We start from the raw sequence: 20,444 nt of genomic DNA, 5'->3' as shown, positions 1-20,444 counted from the left end.
CATCCAGGTACTCCTGCTGCAGGAGAAGGCTAGAGGAGACAGGAAGGGAGGTAACTGCATCAGCCACCCCTGTTTAATTTCTGCCATTTGAATGAGCACTTAACGGTAACAGGGAAAGAAGCAAGCAAATCTTAACAACCTTCTGATATGTATCTTTGAAAAAAAAAAAATAAATCAATTACCAAGGCCTTGTTTTCTTATTTTATCTTTTCCTCCTGCATAGATAAAGACCTATTGCAATATTATTTTATTTCCTGCCATGTCTGCCTCCTTTGATCTTCTACAAGCAAAGACAAGAGCTGTAGGCTGGGCYGACAGAACACCAACCTCTTTCTTCTGGTACAGATGCTGTTTTGAAGCCTCTATGGGATGCTAGCACTAACATAAGATCCCTCACTTATTAGTTTCAAGAAACAACAGTGTTCTGAAGAAAGGCAGCATTTGTTTAAACATGCAATGAAGATAAAAAAAAATTGTAGGAACAGATTTTTAAAAAATATTTCTGACATTTCACATCTTAAATGTGCTGAGTATCTCCCATAACATGTTACTGTTTAACTCCTGTGGATAAAAATAGTCCAATAGGACCAACAAACAAATCTATTCTGTTCTCACAGGTGGCTTATGCAAAGTTGCTTTGAAGGTCACCTAAAAGGTTAAGCTCAAAACTGATTCTTCCAACTGAAAAAACCCCAAAAGTTGGCAAATCTAGGCAGGTAATTAATATGGAAAAACAGTATGCAATGTCTCTATGTAAATTCAAAGTTAATCATAAATAGCCTTCTCTGCTAATTCTGGAATCAATCCTTTCCCACCCATGTGAAAAAAATGCCTTTAGTAAATATCTCTCTAATGTGCTCCACAAGGTCAAAACACTCAGGCAAACAGGAAAAAAAAAAAAAAAAAGGTAATTGGGATGATGCCTATGCTAACAAAATCCACCCCTGGACTGTGGGAGGGGAATCCATTCCACCCTCAAAGTGGTGGCAAGATCCTCCTCTTTTCTTGTTTCTGATAAGGCAGCAGTATATCTGAGCCACTGAAATTTATACACTTATTTGATAGCACCATTCAGAAACTTGGTTACAAATGAGAATTCAGTAAAATGCACAGTACAATATTAACTCCAGAGAGAACCCAGTTGACTGTCCAAGCTAATCCCAATGGGTTAATAAGGTGACCTGTAAGATATCCATGTGATTCAAACTGTAGATGACTAGGGTATTAAAAAATTAATTGTGAAACACCCAGGAAAATTCAAGAAGCCACTGCACAATAAATTAAACGGAGATACAGTGGCTTGAAATCCTGGCCAGCTTGGCAATTACATTACTCATTAGCCTCTGAGTGGCTCCAAAAGAGTTTAAAATCTAACCTGGAGACTGAAATGTCCATCTGTCAASATTTACCTTCATACACTTTATGAAGACATAAAGCTCCTATACTCGCTACAGTTTTCATTTTAATTACTTTGTGCATAGTCTATTCAATTTAAAAAAAATGTAAATTGGCACTTTTTAATGTCTATTAACCCTTTAAATTGTTACAAGAGGTGGGGCAACCTTCTGAATTTTTCTTTTATTTGCATAGTTTTAGACGCAAAATTCCCAATGCAGATCTCTCTATTTGCTGCTTAGAATGATAGAACRTTATCCTCTAACAAGCTCTCAAAGAGGGCACACTGCAGCAAACTTGAAAGCATTAGGCATGTGGATGTACTAGCAAGGAAGAAGAGAAGACTGAGCTTCTGGCATGCTTGCTCAACTCAAACGAGACAGCCTCTTTTAAGAACACAGCAGTTCTAACAAATACTATTCTTCCCTTAAAGGAAAAGAAAAAGGTTCTCCATCATAATAGCACGTTTTAGCTGATTTCTGTAAGTTCGATTTCTAACTAAGCTGCTATACACAACATAATTGCCTGGAGAATTCCCAATCCTACAGATGGCTAGTTACCAGCAATTTTACTGCCCCATTAATGACTTCGGATGTGAGTCAGCAAAGACCATGTGAGCCCCAACTGTTAGCAGCACGAACAGAACTCTGTTCCAACAAGGGAAAATAAAATGTTTTAGAATATCTGACCTATTCCTTGTGGCTCAATTAATAATAATGATTTTTTAGAGCTCCTATTATATTTCTAAACCAAACATATGATGCTACTTGAAACATGCATCATAATACGACTCTGAAACCATTTCTGATTACAGAAAAAAAAAATTAAAACTAATAACCACACAGAGAAATATAYCTGCCTTTCAGTGCTTTTTCCTAAAACAGCACAGACTAATGAAAATCAGATATTAAGGTAAAATGCTGTAATGGCCAAACTTTGATTTTATCCTGGTGTAGGGGGGCGTAAAAAAAAAAACTAGAATGTATTTATTTGCCTTTAGTATTTATTTGTTTACGTCTAATTTTGAAGTGCACAGTCTTACACTATTCATCTTAAAGCACACCAACTATTCCTGATACCAATCAAACAGAAAAGATCTTGTTGGAGAAACAAGACAGCATAACAACAGATCTGTACTGAGTAGTATTTACTATATTATTTCATCTGCATCATCCACAATCCAGATAACACACACAGAAGAAAAGAGGTTAAAAACAGGCTTTGCATCAAGCCTTTATTACAATGCCTTTTTGAGYTGTATTAATTTACTGCTATCATTCATTGTGTTATTTGTTGTTTCAYAGATGTCACTTCCTGCATAACTTTTCAATTGCACAAAAAATTTACAGCTCAGTTGAATCACATGTCACTGGAGCTGATACTCATGTTCTCATACCAATTACCACTATTACAGCTTTTGTAACRCTGCAGATCACATGCTGCCACATGCATTTCAAAACAGAGGAGGAGACAATGCTGACAATTGTTGCTAAGTGTGTATTTTTTTTAATGAAGAAACTAGTAAAACTGGCAGGCATAGTTTCTCAACCCCAGTTTGCCGGCAGACCTGAAAAGCTATAGTATGAATCCTTTGATGTTCAAAATTTTAGAAAACTCATGTTGTATTTGATTTGAGGAAAAAAATCAGCCTCCTTATTCAAGGAAGAAAGCAGAATATGTTACAACCTGTGCACAAAATACCAGATCTTAAAATGAACACAGCAAATCTCAAAACTTTTATGAAGAGAATTAGATAAATTTTCGTAACTTGAAACAATGTGGAAAAAATACAGGAATGCATTATACAGTCATGAATATACATTTTTATTCTAGAAAGATCATCTCTTCTATAAAAGAAACATTTGCAAAGAAAATCTAAGAAATCATAAAAATTAGTAATGAAGGAGAAGATTAAAAGAAAATAAAAAGCAAATAATTCAGAAAATTAAATACTAGATAWTTTGTGTAAATACTAAGAACACTATCATAATTCTTTGTATATAGAGTCTTTTATAGAGCTTTAAAAAAATAATTTTCCACACATGTTGTATGATTTGTGTATTGGAATTGCTGACCTGTATAAAGACAGYATCTAAAAACACACAGGTTGCAGGAAATATAAATTAGATTGAAGGATATTATTATAACTCAGGTTGGAAAGAAGAGCAAAAAACTATGGTGCTTTTAGTTGTCAGCTCTGGTATTTCCTTCAAAATAAACTAAAAAAGCAAAACAAAACAAAACAAACACTCATGAAATCATCAACTCAGTTCCAAGTATTAAGATAAGGTAAGGAAAACACCCCTACAAATGAATTTAAATTTTGAAAAAAGTTAAACTTTTTGAAGTAACATTTGGAAAGTTTYATTGATTAATATACAAAATTATGTGAAGAGGAGGCATCCACAGCATTTTGTTGTAAATATATATGCATGTACACCAACCTTTGATATAAAAATCATTTTTCTACTTTGAAATCTATTCTATATAAAAATAAATCTTCTAAATTAGCAGAATTTTTCTTCTCAAAATGGAAGTCGATTCTTTCTTGTTTAAAGTAACATTCCYGGCAAAACTCAAAACCATGTATTTCAAATTTCAGGAAAAACTTGAGGCACTACACACAGTGTTTTCCCAATAATACTTCACATTTTATTTTTAGTTTGTTTAGGAATGGTGCTATCTTTTTCCTGAAAAAAGGCGAAACTGTACACTAAAGCAAGAAAGAAATGTATTAGCAAAACCATTTTTTTTCTAAGGTCAGAATGTCTAGAAACATGGATTTAACACTGAAAAATCAGCAACTCCTGCCTTTGATAACAGGTTTAGTAAAACAACTTGTGTTATTTAAGTGCACTTTTTCATACTATCTGCTCTTTTACTCCAATGATGAAATTCTGTCAGAAATCTTGTTCAGAAGGTCATAGATAGGCATCCAACACTAAGCTTGTAATAGAAATATTTTATTATCTTTAGAATGTAATCACTGTATTAATTTCTACGCATATATGATGTTTATGTACAATACAGAGTATTACAGGAAACTGAGGTAAAACATCCTATTGGGCTGCACAATCGTAGATATGGTAAAGGAACAGTCCTACAAAAAGTGATGAAGGCAGAAGGAGGCCTAGAGCGCAGGATTCATCTATACAAAGCTGTCTTTGATGATGAGCATTTGTCTAGCTTGTGGGAGATGTAAAGATATGGACAAATTCTAGAAGGAGATCAAAAATTGAGGCTTATCCTATAAAAGTACACAGTATCATTCAAGCTCTGTTAGACTTAGATTTGATTCCTGTCAGTTTACCTTTTACTCTTATAAGCTGCTTGATGCACATGACAATCCAATGGTTTCTTTAAAAGCTAGAAATCCCTTCTTTGAAYCTCCAAGTGAAATAAATCAGCTGTCAAGCTTCATGTACTCTGTTTTTTCCTAAATAGTTTTATATGCCTGTTTAATGTCGAAACAATAAAATGTCTTATCTTTTCTATATTTAGGTTAAAATAAAATGAAAGTCCTGGTTGTCCTGAATCACCTCATTTTAAATTTTAAATCCTTATGTCTTTAAAAAATAGTTACTGACYGAATCCAAGAATAACATGCAACTTTAAGATACTGTAGATTTAGTTTAAATGCATAAAATATGCAAAAGATAAATCTACCAGACAAGAAATAATACGCAGAATGYCAGAGAGTATATGCACATATGACTCATTTGTAATATGTAATTATTCAGCAATAAATCATAGAGCATAGCAAAAAAGTGCTGCATTCAATACATTAGAATATAGTATTTTATGGCCCTGCACAAGAATGCATTTGGACATTTTAAAAGTTTTAAAATTTATAGAGGAATAAAATTTCACATACAAACACTGTCCTCCGGGACAGGATATCCCTATTATACTTCTGCACCAACTTTCGAATATATAATGGCATCATTATGTGCTGCTATTTGAGAAACCAGCCTGTATGAGATACGTTAACTATCCACTGCAGATGTTAACTAGAAATATCATGTTGACAATTTCCAAAATGTAATCTTACTAATAAACTGAGCAAATGAATGTTTAAAAAAAATCATTCAAAGACACTGACAGTTCAGGAGTTGTACAGGGGCACTGTCCTGCAAGGCTTTGAATTGTTCTACTTCAGTGGCATCAGTTTCTAAACATTAATCCTTTCACCCGCCAATTAGTAAAAATATACAAACTCTTACATGTAAGCAGAGTTATGACTGGCATATTCTCCAAGAGTTTTTAAAACATTTAACTAACGTTTTAAACACTAATGTTTCTAGTTAATGATTTCATTAAGGATAAAAACATCATTAGCTGATTAAACATTTGACTTCATTAAAAAAAACTAAGGAACCAAGAATCAGTATCTTCTCATCTAAAAACTATTTTATTCTGGTTCTTTGTTGCTTATTAGGAGAAACTCCCAAAAGGCATTTTTAAAGTTCTGCCAGGTATCAGTTGGCTCTTAGTTCCCTATTTGTTTGCTAATACACACAAAGAAGTTTCACTTCAAATAACATGACTTGCACTTAAGTTAGCAAACCCATACTTACTATAGAACACTATTAAATTAATGCCACTATGTCAACTGGTCTTACTTAACAATCATTACTATGCAAGTATACTTTCCTAAGTGCTGCCATGACACTAAGCACCAATTTTGCAATAGCTGTAACGCTACACATTTTCAGTTTGGCAAAGGAGCTGCAGTTTGAAAAGAGAAAATAMCTCATGCTTCCCAGCTTAGACTGGATGTCACAGCTAGTAAGTTGGGCAACTGGCTACCATTTTTGATCATAATTGAATCTTTAACTGTTATTCTGAAGTAATTGAAAAAAAAAATCTAAATCCTTTTTCCTTTTGTGCTAATACAACAAGCTTGATACACCTGAAGTTTTATGTCTGAATAGAAACAGCTCAATGTTTTCATCCCCCCTTTGTATATCTTTGTAATTCTTTTTCATAAGTATAAAATCCATACTTCTTTAAAAAAGAAAAAAACTTGGGAAAAAAGCATACCTACAAAATGAGGAAAGTTTTAAGGACTTAGGGATAAAAATAACAAAGGAATCACGTGTCAGAACACAGCATAATAGTCTCTAACTTTTCAGCATCTGGCTTCAGATCAGTACATCTTCAAACTACAAATGCAAGCTAATATACAACAGGAGGCAAATGGCTTCCTTTATCATGGAGGTAAAATATGGCAAGCTGAGATCCAATAAAGCTTTCATCATAGGAACATATCTAAAACATCATCTCTCAGGGATTTATACTCATCACTGGCAGCTTGGAAGGAGGAAAAAGGCTGGTTCCTCTTTTCCTGCCCTCCCTCATCCCCCTAAACAAGCTTAATGGAAGACAGTGACCCAGAACATTTCCAGCCATACCCRAGGACAGCTTCCTAACTACCACATTGTATATAAAATGAGGATTAGGCAATGACCACCTTGGCTGTGGAAGAAAGCAGCTTAGACCTTTTGTTCAATGATTAAGTAATTCAACCACAAGCACGCAAATACTGAAGGGAGAGGAGACTTAAAATGGTTTACACAAGAGAGAAACTTGGAAAAGCCCAAATCCTGTTTCCTCTCTGCATTATGAAGTTTTTTTTTTTTTTTTTTAAATATTAGTCCTACGTATTTCACATCCTCTATACTGTCAAATTAGTTATTTCTGGAAGCAACTACTGTTTAACAAACACTTTCTTACTCCTAGATATTTTGGGAAAGACATGTGAGCTATATGGTATCAGACATCCTCAGTCTGAAGATAGGTGAGAATCTAGGTCTCTCATAAGAGCGAGCTAAAACGTTCCCACTGTTGTACTACTGCCTGAAAGCATCACCGCAACTGCYTCCTCTTGTGGCAATGTTTTAGAATAAAAACTAGCAAAATTTCTGAATTTTGTGAGGCACATAACCACAGAACAGAGCAAGATATACTCAGGATATGCTTTCACGATTACGCCTGCTGGAGACAGAATATTTTGAGGATATTAGACCAGAGCAATGCTGAAGACATGCTGAGCTGTTCCGTTCTGGAAATGCAGAAGTTCTGAGTGTGCACACAAACAGAACATTAAAAAGCCAGTGAATTTTACTGGCCAAAATTCAAACAACTATATACTTAGGAATGCACAAGTTGTAAAGAAAATATTCCTGTTTTTAGACTCTTAAATATTTCCTGTATCTTACTTAAGGTGTTTTTGTTTCTTTGTTTTTTGTTATTTCACAGGAACCTTGCATCACAAAGAAGACTGGCTGCAACTCAAAAAACAGAAGCCTCACAGTTGATTCAACAGAATTCTAAACTACCACAAACTGAGCTAAGTCATGAAGACACAACATTTCACTGTGTATTTTTAAAATTGCGTGTGGTCTTTGCTTATTAGAAGTTTTTAGTATTTGTTATATGTCCCCATTAAAGCTGAAACAGTTAACTGCCCATTTATAATAACCTTAACAAATATATAAGAAACAACATAAAACATTACTGCAAGGAGAGCACAGCAGGTACTCACCAATGTTTATTTCATCATCAGTTTCAGCATCTCCAATGCACTCAAACTGGAAATCTTGTAAAGACTGTGAGAATTTTTGCACTGCCATGGATAAATCTAATATTCAAGAAAAAAAAAAACAAAAATAAATCAGAATTACTTCATCACCATTTCAACTAGGAGCAAGGCTTGATGTGTTCTGTTTCTTCTGATTCAAGAATGTCGAAGTAAGCCAAACTTCATACCATGTAACTTGAATACAATTGTACACACGTGCCAACAAACATAATTCATAATTACAAAACTTCAACGTAACCACATAAAAGTCTTCTTTTCTTCATTAAGAATAATAATGACCAATGAATGTGAAAATGAATGAATTCAGYCAAGACTTAAAAATCCTATCCGTCTAGATACAGCCCAGAAAATCCGCAATAATTCTCTACATCCTTCAGAAAGTACCTATACTATCTCTTTGGAAGCTAGGGGGAAAAAAAAGTAATTAAGATTCCAATATMTGCTAAAAGTACTCAAAAGACGCAGTAAGGATAAGAAATTAACAGGAGCCTGGCCATAAACTCTGTCCCAAAAGCATCACCTATCTTTCCCCAATGTTGTGTTCTTTTAAAGGTACAGATATTAGGGGGTACAACATCATCCTCATATCATTTAGGGGCACAACAGTATCCTCAGGTAATGTAAGGCTATTTTTTTTTCCTGTTGGGAATAAATCATAGTACAGAAATACATAGCATGTGCTAAGTCCTAAAACAAGACTAAGGAAAAATACCATTTAAATTTGAAAAATCTTCAACAATAAGGATCATTCTACTATCCTAAATGAAATAAGGTCTATCCTAAAGGAAATAGGGGGTCATTTCAGACACTTTCAAATAACAACGCACATAACAAGATGACTGAAAGCTTTATTATTATTATTATTATTATTATTACTATTATTATTATTTGATGATAACAACTATCCAGCAACGGAAACCCTCCTAGGGTTGCTGTGCCCAAGTTGCTGTGCCCTTTGATTCGCTCAGCACCTGCTGTCTTCGTACTGGCCTCTCAAGTGAGTCAAAAACTCCTACCTGTCTCGGTCTCCTATTAATCATTCTTACATGCAGCTACAGAGCACATCAGGCCAAAAAGAGAACAAACATCCTTTAGAAAATACAGATGTGAACAGTCTTTTTTCATATATTAYTAAGGAATTCCATGTGTTTATCTGATAAGTAGCTATAACATAAAGAAATGGGTAAAAAAAAAATCTGTAGCTTTCTGATAGGCATCATTAAAAAAAGAAGGAATTCTCCCCCACTCCAAGGAAAGGAGTCTTCTCCGCTACAGCTTACAGGCCACTGCAGCTTTGAATCTTTAAGTTTCATACAAGGTTTAAAAAACTAAAATTACTACAGACACTATTAAATGTCTGTTCAAGTTAATTTTAAATTTGAAAAAAAAAAAATCCTCTAAATCAAGTAATGAGCCCTGTCAATAAAAATTGTTTAGAAAATATTTACAGTATTGAAAAGTSAAAAAATACCAAAGAAATGTCCTCCATCTTTTCTTTTTAAAGCACATGTCAACTCTATTTTTGATGATTTATTCATTTTTATATACTAAGCAAAATATTAATTTTTGTATTTTCTTTAGATGAACACAAGTCACTACCACGAAGCTTTCYTACATCTGCAGTCAGATAATTTTCTATATAAACTCTGTTTTTATCCATGACAGATATTGTTGTTCTTAGTATACTGACACTTGTAGTGGAGWTACAGTTATCCAACAGATTCAAACCACCAGGTGAACCTGTCTGATAACTATAATGCCATTACAGTACATTCCTGACCTCTCAAGAATTTTAYCATTATCAGAATATACTACACTTTYATTAAAAGACACAGAATAATTCACACACCTGTGAATTTTTACTGAACATTTCCTACTCCAAAACACATGAAAATTGTATTATTAAATGTATTAACAAATTAGAAGCTAAACACRGAAAGTTTGTCCTATAGTCTATAATAGTAGAATGATTTTTTTTTTTACAAGGAGGTGAAACACTGTTTTATGTCAATGTAATATTTTTGATATGTAAGTAATTAACTGTCCTACACTTTGTTTGAAAGACTTACACTTTAATTTGCATTTGCAGCACGATGCTTTATGTTTAAGTGGCAGAAACAGTTTTATTGTTGGCTCTTCCAGCAAGCTACTACAGAGAGTCCTAAACCCTTTTATAAAATTGTTGCACACCAATTGGGCCAAAAGGAATTACATGGCTTCAATGTGCTTCAATGAAAAACATACTGGAATGTAAGCACTACTGAAATRTAAAAATTATCTATCACTAACAGGAGTTCAGATTTACTATTTCCCCTGAACTGAGGACAATCTAGCAAGGTCCACGAGGACCAGTATGTCTGTGAATACGAGAGGAAATGAGGGAGCAGGGGCTCTCCCCTATCACTGTGCCTCGTGTGCAGAGCTCATGGGAACAGATGTCAAGGAACAGGAAAATGAATGATAAAAAAAAAAAAGTGGAGTTGCTATTTTATATCCTGGGTTAGTCATACACAGATGCTGTTATCTCTTTCACTATGTTAATGCACCAGAGTGTTAACACTTGTATATTTTCAACCTAAAAGAGATGTATATCTTCATCCTAACTTAGAAATGCTGGGTCTGAAGAATGTAATTAAAAGTACAGAACTTATTACATTATAAAATTATATAAAATGATCCATTTGGAGATTTCTGACACTGTAAGACCTATTCTAACAGCTTTGAAATRTTAGATTTCATATTAAGGTTAAAGCTGTTCAGTGTTGCTCAAAAAGTCTCAATGATAACAGTAATGTTGCACGCACATTCTGCAGGCACTTAGAAACACTAACCTTTCTGGGTGCCAGAAAAAAAAAAATAAAAAAACACCTTGATATTTCAATTGCCAGAGAAGGGAATTTCTAATGGGCTATTTCACCTTCTGTTAACATTGGGKTTTTTTCTGTTTTTTTCTAATAGTATTCACTTGCACCCTATGTTTCCTGTTTTCTCCAATTCCAAAGCGGGAGTTAGTTCCGGTTAGTTGGGCATACAGTCAAGAGTAACAGTTGACAGTTTTTATAGCTAGTGGAGGGAGATAACTGAGATAGAGCTGCAAATTTTAATAAGGAATGAATCAAGCCAATAAGCTAGGAGGAATTTTTTTGTAGATTTTGACAGAAGCAAACTGTGTTCTCATCGTCTTCGAACTTATTGACAGAAACATACTACAATATGTTGAGCAACCACAAAAGGATACCTGCAGAAAGTAATACAATACTAGTATTGAATACGCATAAATATTATAACAAATATCAGTATCAGAATGCTATTAAAAGAATAGTAAAAGTCATTTTTTAAAGATTCAGTTCATTTCAAACTGCTAAAAAGGAGGATTGAAATAGAATTGTATAATACCAATTTATTTTAGGCTTCAGACAAGACCTGCTGGATGAAAAACACTAAGATGATGCACTCCCTTTATATTACTAGAATTGTTCTCTGACATTCTTGTCCTAGAATAGTTAAATAGATCATAAAACAAACTCTTACATCGAGCTTTGGGGAGGGGACAATACATTGCAACAGAGTAATGAAGCGAAGAATGCTATTACCTGAAAGACCTATTACTTGAAAATTGGAGTATGTTAGCTTTGGCACAGCCGTTCACAATAAGGATCAAGTTCCACAGACAAGGAAACTTGAAATTTTAGAAAGTTAGTAAGCACAAACAATCATGGCTCCCCCCCCCGTGGGACAGGAAGACACTTTATTTTTACCAGTCTGCCCCCTGGAAGAAGAGAAGAAAGCCCACATCATCTACACAGGAGCCAAACAAGCTCTAAAACCACATGCTTGATAAACATACAAGGGGCCAATATCCCTATCGCTGCAGCAGCGCACAGGAGCTACTCTCAGCAAATATATCAGAGCAAAAGTCTCCCCACCTGTTTTACCCGAAAGGATGACGTCTTCAGCAAATGGAGTTCCAGTAACCAACATTTTTCCTGACTGATGTCAATCACCATCATAAATGTGGTCTCATTCCTTAGGTTAATAAAGAAAAACTGCAGTTGAAACCTAGCAAGAAGACTAAGCTCGGCCCAACTAACTCCTAGGCACAAGCGGGAGCATAATAAACTGCTCTTCAAACAATAGGTGCTCCGGTTACAACTGCAACCGATGTATCTGGCGATCTRAAACAAAGCTAACTATTACTATTTGGCTTCAAAAATAGCAGAGGCAGAGGGCTGGTGGCTGATCTGAGAGGACAGTAGAGGCAGTTCATCAGTCAGCTGAATCTGGGGACAGTCAAAGGCTAACGGAGACCAAGTACGGTCACCTCTGGTGTTTCAAACCTCTGGACTGCTTGTTTCTGCTACCAGGTACGACTAACCACGCACTATGGTCTTATGCTTTATGAGTCACCTCATTTGGTCATACACTGAAATACAAGCTTATTGAAACACAAGCTACCCAAACCCAACAACCCAACCCACTAAGTAGCTGCAATACACAGAAATGAAACACAGCAGGAACTGAATGATATTGCTAGAGCACTTCATAAAATGACACGCTAAAATGCAGATAACCATCTATTTCATTGACTTTTACTCCTTCTCAATACCTGAAAGTGGTCCACTAATATTTTTTTAACTGCATTAAAAATAAATTTATTTTCATGATTTATTTCACAGACAGCTTCTATTCCATAAACAATTTTCTGCCTAAGTTACATAAACACTTAAAAATGTAGATTTAATAGAGATGCTGTTACTGTAAAACAGCAGCTATGATGATCATGATTTGCAGCACTATTACTATACAAAGAGACAGAAGCAAGGAAATGCTTAAAAAATGTATACAAGTAGTATACAGAAAAAGGGAGGAGGAGGGAGGGACAARGCTTTCAGTATTGCAAATACAAATCTTTAAAACATTATTTATCCAAGAAAATACTCATGAGGCACATACCTCCTTAAATAATGTATGATATATTATATGCTTCTTTACTGTGAAGATGAACTAGGAATTACCTTGGTTTTGTTATTTTATATAAAAAAAAACTTCAGGGAGGCAAGCTATATCGACAGCCAGAAACAAGCTGGAGGAACAAGAATGCCCCACTGAGAAGCGCTGAACTTCAACAGCTTCTGTGTTTGCTACAGTCAATTTGACTGTAACTAGAACACGCCACAGTGGGACATCTTTTTCTACATCACAGTCTGTAAACACAGCAGCTGGCAAAATGGCTTTATTTAGGAAATACGAATGATTAAACAACTAGAAGTGCTGATCATACAAGATTGTGCACATCACCATTATACTTCAAATGTGTTCCTGTCTTTAGGGCTTTTTCATTAAAAATCCCAGTTTCACAGTTGATCTTAACTCAGCCAATACTACTAAAATGCATTTTCTTCACAGTTTTCTCCTCTTTCCATTCTTCATCACTCATTACCGTGTTGCTTAAAAAAAAAAAAAAAAAAAAAAAAAAAGAGGGGGTAGGAGGGAATTAACTATCATAGGTAGCTAACTACTACTCACAGAAAATCTTCAATCACTTCCATGACCTAGGCTATAGCGTGTCAGCCTAAATAAGCGGACATGTAAAGGGCTTACAATTTTTCCCCCAAAGCAACACTGAGCATGGGGATGTGGGCATATATCTCAAAAGAACAATTCAATCCTTCAATTGTATGTTAAAGGAATTCTAGGTTTTACTATCAGAACAGGTAACCCCAGCTTAATAAGATATCATCATCATAACACACAAGGGCAGGATCACATCAATGAAACATTAAAGCAATATAAAGAAATATAAAATGCATGTTAATGTTCTTTTTAAACACAAACATACACACACACAAACAAAATCTYTATAACCGACTGAAATAACTTCTGTGATCTTCAGTTTTAAGTGGCTTCCAACACTAGAGTCTTTCCCACTGCAGATGGTTCGCATCCAATATCACTGCACAGAATATTGTCCATGGTATTTCTATTTTTAGAAGTTATTCTTTATTTCTTAGCTGAATTAATCTGTGGATCAAAATAACTTTTCTGATTGTCATTCACAAAAAAGAAAAAAAGAAAAAAGAAAAAAGGGGGGGGGGGAAGCACACCGCTCTCCTCTTATGAGCTACAGCATTTTCCCAAATTGCTRCAGAAGAATTTCACACGGAAGAGGAGCAGCGCCTGCATGCTGCAGGGGCAGAGGGAACGGCTGGTCACTTGCCCTAACGCCTTCTAAAGAAGCTACAAGAAAAGACCACGCTATGATCCAGAATAACGTGGCCAGTGCCAAGGACTGTATGGCACAAGGGCCATTACTCTGTACCGTCAGTCTCTCCTTGCTGCTATCAATGAGCTCTTTATCCCTCSCTACTTGATAGCTTCCCTGGTCCACATTCCTTGCCAGCTTGCAATTCATGGAGCAATAGCACAGAACTAAAATAAACAACCCCTCACCCCCAGCAATCCCACGCRACTTTTCCACCTCGATGTTTTGCTCTCGATTCCAGGGAAGTTGATTTCTTTCTCATAACCTCCAGGGAAAGGACATCATAGAACATGTCAACACGTATTCCATGCATTACTGTATCCCTCTGGGGTTAAATAAAACACTATAGCAGTCTGAAATTCTTCAGTGTCATTTGCTTAGCCATGAATGTTTCCATGAGAAAAGCACACATATTAATTTCTCATTCTCATACGCATATAGAAGTCCCAGTCATCAAACATAACAGGATCCCACTTACTTAATGTTGTGATGCACGAGCTATTAAAATTATGTATTTTGTACAAAATTCACAGATATTCATTCTAACACTTAAGTCTTAACTTCCTTTTCTTAAGCTACTTTGGATAATCCTCACATTTTTCTATGGTTAAGCACTGGATCCTACATACTCTTGAAGCATACGCCCTAGAAAGAAACAAAGAAGTTTGATGACAGCTTTTTTTTAGGCCACTTTTGCATTTTACTCAAAACTTGCTGCCTTAATAAAATCATTCTAAAACTCCCCAAAAGTTTGACTGTTTAACCACATAATGCAATGCAGCAAAAAGACAAAATCTATAATATTTCATCCCTCGTCATTATTCCTCTCCTCACCCCATCTCAAGTAGTYTGTGGATGTGGCAATCTAATTTTAYTCTCATTCTCTTTATTCTCTTACATGAAAAGTATTTTAGTTTAGTATGCTAAAATGTAAAGTGTATACAATGACCAGCTCATTCTGAAATGCACGGTGATAAATATGTGAAAGAATGAAGATGTAACCAACAATATTTGCTTACACTGATCTTGTACTGTATGCTATGCACTGTAGCCACCAATCTGGAGGACACCATACAATATTTACCACAAATCTGCTACTTATGCTATTTATGGCATCATATAGCAAAAGCTGCAAAGTTACATTTAAGTGGTATAATTTTGTTTTGCTTCAGCAAGCCCACATTCTTCTGTTTTATTTCTCATTACCTCATTGCTGCAAAATCCTTTCTTTCCCAGTATTTTACTTTATACAATTGTTCGAAGATATTGCTGCATTTGATTAGAAAGCAAACCAACTATACAGAGAATTACTAGGCTCTAAGCCATYCAGTCATAAACCCATATTCATATTCACAGAATTAGTGCAACAATAAAGCCTTTACAAGTGACTAGTCATGAAGTTAAAAGCAGAAGAAAAATTGTCCTTTGCTACCAATTGCAATTTTCTGAATATTCTACAAATATAGATTGAAGTTTCTGAGAGCATTTGTTTTCATTTTACTTTTGAAATTATAAAAATTGCCTTTGGGGTATAACTTAGTATTATTGCTAGCACACAGAGTACACATATTGTACTCTGACAAAACATTTCTATATAATGCAAATTTTGCAAATATGCTCATTTTTATTCTGTAAACTTTATGTCCAACATCCACAGGGTGGATTCCCATATCTACAGAATCATGTATGGTAGAGAAGCATAAATCCTATTATTATTGTTATTGTTTATYCACACAAATACAGACGTCCATGAAAACAAACTGATTTTCCAGCTTTCTTACCATTCAAAAAAAAAAAAAAAGTAAAAAGAAAAGAAAAAAATCATTGAAAATCAGTGCAGGCTCACTCACACAGTTTCAGTATTTTCCTCATGCGCACTGACAAAACTATTCCATAGCTCCCTATAAGGAAGATCTCAACTCTTTAGAGCCTGCCTCTTTAATCACTTCCTGATCAACAAAGCATGACATGAAACACACTTGAAAAGAAGCTAAGGTTATATCTGCTTATACCACACATTAAATAATGATTCCTGACCCTCCTCAGAGTTTTAAGATATATGTAAACATTCAAGTTGCTTATTTCAGTTGAGAGTTGTACCTCATTCTTCTCCCAAGGCTCCTGCTTTTCAATATATTTTGCTACACTTGCCAGTTAGTGACTTTGTTGGTCTCCAACTTACTATGCACACAGAAACAAGTCTCGGTCATGGTGACGCACAAGACGTTGAGCTGACCATAAAAAGAACCCTCTGCTCATGCAGTCTTGGTTATACACTATCTCTTACAATACAAAAGGATATGAACATTAATACTACCATCAGCTTTGCACAGCACCACCTTTGTTAACTTGGCGGCTCCAAAAACTTGGGTCTAAGCATACATCATCTTTCAAATGTCTCTGTTATTAATGTAGATATCACAGCACACTGATTTCTAAACTAGTTAAAGGATACACAGCGACACAGAACCACTTGGCCACCATAAAATACTGCACGTGTACTTTTTCTCTTCCCTTTACAAATGTAATCAATTTGCATTTTCTTTCAACTATAATTTAAATAATAAACAGTTAAAAGCAGCATCCTAGCCTGTGAAAAAGTAAAATTATACAGAAAAGCTAAAGGGCTGGAAAAAGCTAGAAAATATAAACTTTTTTCCTTGTAACCTCTTTTTCTCATTTTTTCATATATCTTCTATACCATTTTATTTGAACTTCTGCATAGTCTCCTACCACTCTATAATCCATCCTGGGATTTTAAACTCTCTCCCCTGCAATTTTGCTTTGTCTCACRACATACTGTCTCTTGCTCTTTCTGGGGATTTCACATGCTTTTTTTTTTAAAAAAAAAAAAAAAAAAGTTCTCCTACATTCTTCCTCTGCCCCATGSATGTTTATTTCCCAGAATACTGTGACCATTTTCCAGTGAGCTGGATCCACRGGGCCAGTCTTTCCTCCCACCCTTTTTTTTTGAAACATGGTTTATCAGGCTTGCTGCTGTCATTTCTCACTCCTGCTGGCACATCACAGAGAATGCTATTAGTGAGGAGACAGAGAAGGACCACAGAGGAAAGACAGAGAAACGAAGACCAGATGCTGCCAGAAGTTGAAAAAGCAGAAAATAACTTCCTGTCTAGAAACCAGAAAAAACAGGGAAATTCCAGATTTTTAGTGCAACATAAGATATCAGTGTATCAGACTGTCTTTTAATACTATKTGAAAATACAGTTTTCTCTGTTCTTGATCTAACAATGTATTCAGAGAAATTTCAAAAATTCCTAGCCCTATTTACCAACAGTGAGAGAAAAACACAGCAATATAGGACAGCACGATTCGATCACACAATTAGAGCATCTATTGTAATGTACATTCATAAGGGACACAGTTCTGACTAGTTGGGCAACACCAGTTCTGCCATTTTTGCCCTGTAAAAGTATAGAACAAGACGTGGGGAAATCTCATCTCACCTATACTACTATCCCTGCCAAAACGTGTATTCAGAAAATAAATAAATAAAGAACAGGATTGGTCAGCCCATGGAGCTATAAAAAAAGTGCTTCCAGGAAAACCAAGAAGAAATCCCTGCAATTATCATGCTGTTAACATACAGATCTCTAGCTATAAGAATTCTTCCAATGTAGCTTGAAATGTATTTATGTGCCATGGTTTTTTGTACTAGGTAGATTTCTCTGTTCCAGGAAGAAAGCTGCTAGAGCGAGGATCAGGCAGACTGGAGTGTGCTCAGCGGAGGGGGAGGGATGCAAGGAATGAAAGCAGTTATCAAGGCATTTGTAAGTAGGGAGCTCTTGGAACAACATTAGAGTTGAGGGTCATGGGAAACAGAAGCTTTGCTCACCCTTCTTCCTGGCAATCTTCTGCACTTGAGCAACAAAGCAAAGTGTTTTGTAAGAGCAGAAGAGGGAGGGGAGAAAAAGTAAAATAAAATGTGTATATTTAACTCATTAAAAAAAAATACTACCATTTTGCTTTAAAGGAAATGAAACACTTTCTGTAAGAAATTCCTTAAGCTCTTAAGGCTCAGGCACATAATGCTTGATTAGACTCCTTTGATCAGACAACTAATATCACAGTCACAAGGATTTCTGTGTTGCATGCAGTAGTATTATTTTTACAAACACAGATGCACACACATAAGCAGATTCAAGTAACACTTGTTTACAGAGTCAAATATGCACTTCCAGACACTGAGGACAGAACTGAGCCCCCAAGCAGTCAGGATTTTGTCCCCTGAAGTTAAAAGCCACTGAATATTTTTACCAAATTTGGCATAAAGACATTTCTTGCACTCTTACAGTCTACCATAGCTCTGATTCACTGCTTCTCACTGCATAGAAGGAATGGATATAACATAAAACATCAGTTTAATTTAGAAAACTAGCTTTATACAGCAGTTAAAATCCTCTTCTGCCTTTAAAAGATGAAAATATGGAAGGTATTCGGAATATGCAGAGATGAGAGTCATGAAAGTACCTATGAGCTTTATGATATGCTTTTGAGGGTTTAAACTAAATTGCTCACAGTACACAAAACTCTGAAATCAGTTACCAAATTATCTACATTTTCATATGGCTAAAACTAACCAAAACAAGCTTCATTAAATTATGAAATGCACATCTGCAAATCTCTGTTTCACCACATCAGCTCCTGTTTGCATTGATCAGAAATCAAGTGATTCCCTTTTCCAAAGAAATCTAGATTTAACTCCTTAACAGTTCTAAAACACTTTCTATATCTTATATACTTTCCACTTTTCCATCCAGCTAGAGAAAGAAAGTAAGAAACACTGCAGAAAGTATCAATCAGATTAAGTTTCTCTATATACAAAACTATTTAAAAGAACAAGCTCTTCATAGTTTCTGCAGAGAAAAAAAAGTATATTCATATTAATTTTACTAGAATCTTACACTAAATTAACTTCCCAGACAAAATAAGGAGCACTAATGACCTTGCCTTTCACTGAAATCTATTTTTTGTTAATTCAAATAACTTCTAAGAAGGACAAACTAAGCTTCAACATGTCTCATTTACAGGGTTTTTTTTCCTCCCAATTTTTAAAACCCTGGAATTTTGTTCTACTCTCCTGTCACTAAAAGATTCAGGAATACATGACAACATCCTCTCCTTATCTTCCTGGCAGAGCGATATCCTTCAATTCATAACCTTAGCATCCATTAGTACTAGCACTGTTTATATTATGTGTAATGAGTTCTGAACTGACTACTATCACTCAGGAATGAGAGCTTGTCATTGKAACATCTATTATAATAATGACTGTTTTATTACTTTACACTCAGACTCAGTAAAACGAAATTCAAACATTAGGAACCATTAAGAATTAGGGGAAAAGAAAAGAAAAAAAATAAAAAAAAGAACAAACCCAGAAATATATGCCACTTTATCAATCCATAGCCCTGCAGCTGAACATGATGCGAAGATTTCTCGAACCCATTCCAGAACACCTGAGAAAGGTGCAAAGAAACATGACAAAGAGTAAGTAACAGCAGAAATACCCTTCTTACAGAAGAGAAAGCATACACGAGCAGTTTTCAGCCTGAAAAAGACAACTGGGGAGTCACATGGTAACAACTACAAAGTCACAAGTACAGAAATGGTGACTCTCTTCCAAAGCCAAAACAAAAGGGTATCTAATACAGCTGGCAAGAAGCTAGCTCTAAACAAAAAAAGGAGATACTTTTTCACGAAATGTGCAATCAAATTATGCAATTCCTTGCCACTGGATACTGTGGATGTTAAAAATTTATGTGGGTTCAAGAAAGGACTAGGTAAGTTCCCAAAAGCAAAATCCATTGAGAACTATTAAAGACATAACCTCTTGCTCAGGAAATCTTCAAGGCATAAATTGCTGGAGGCAGCGGAAATATCACTCCATTCTTGCCTGTTCTTATACGCTACCCTAGGCATTCAGTATTGTGTGTGAGGGAAAAAAATACAACTCGCTCAGCACAGCACTTACTCATATCTGGAAACAGGATACAAGGCCAGATAAACCTTGGGTCTGACCCAGCATGGTCTTTCTTATGCTTTTTCCAGCAAGCCTGAGACACATATGCTTCGCAAGACCATCAGCTGACCATCTACCAGGAGGTCATCAGACACAGCCGAGTCAGTGCATCAGCACGGTTAAGCACTCTATCAGCCTCA

The 20,444-nt window shown here is 35.4% G+C and overlaps 1 protein-coding gene across 2 annotated transcripts in view; it reads right to left on the bottom strand.

Annotated features, from left to right (window-relative positions):
- ARHGAP42 (Rho GTPase activating protein 42) overlaps window positions 1-8,032 on the bottom strand; it is a 125,071-nt gene extending 117,039 nt beyond the window's left edge. For both annotated transcript variants that reach the window (XM_085309012.1, XM_085309013.1), the window contains exon 1: window positions 7,943-8,032. In XM_085309012.1, the coding sequence (XP_085165138.1) occupies window positions 7,943-8,030 (88 nt within the window). In that variant the 5' untranslated portion in view covers window positions 8,031-8,032. The remainder of the gene's footprint in view (window positions 1-7,942) is intronic.
- Between the last annotated feature and the right edge of the window lie 12,412 nt (window positions 8,033-20,444).

Source organism: Rhea americana, unplaced genomic scaffold, assembly GCF_003343005.1.
Source record: "Rhea americana isolate MKP2758 unplaced genomic scaffold, rheAme1 scaffold_29, whole genome shotgun sequence".
Taxonomy (NCBI): Eukaryota; Metazoa; Chordata; class Aves; order Rheiformes; family Rheidae; genus Rhea; species Rhea americana.
The sequence above is the reverse complement of the archived record's forward strand: the minus strand, read 5'-3'. Positions and strand labels throughout refer to the sequence as shown.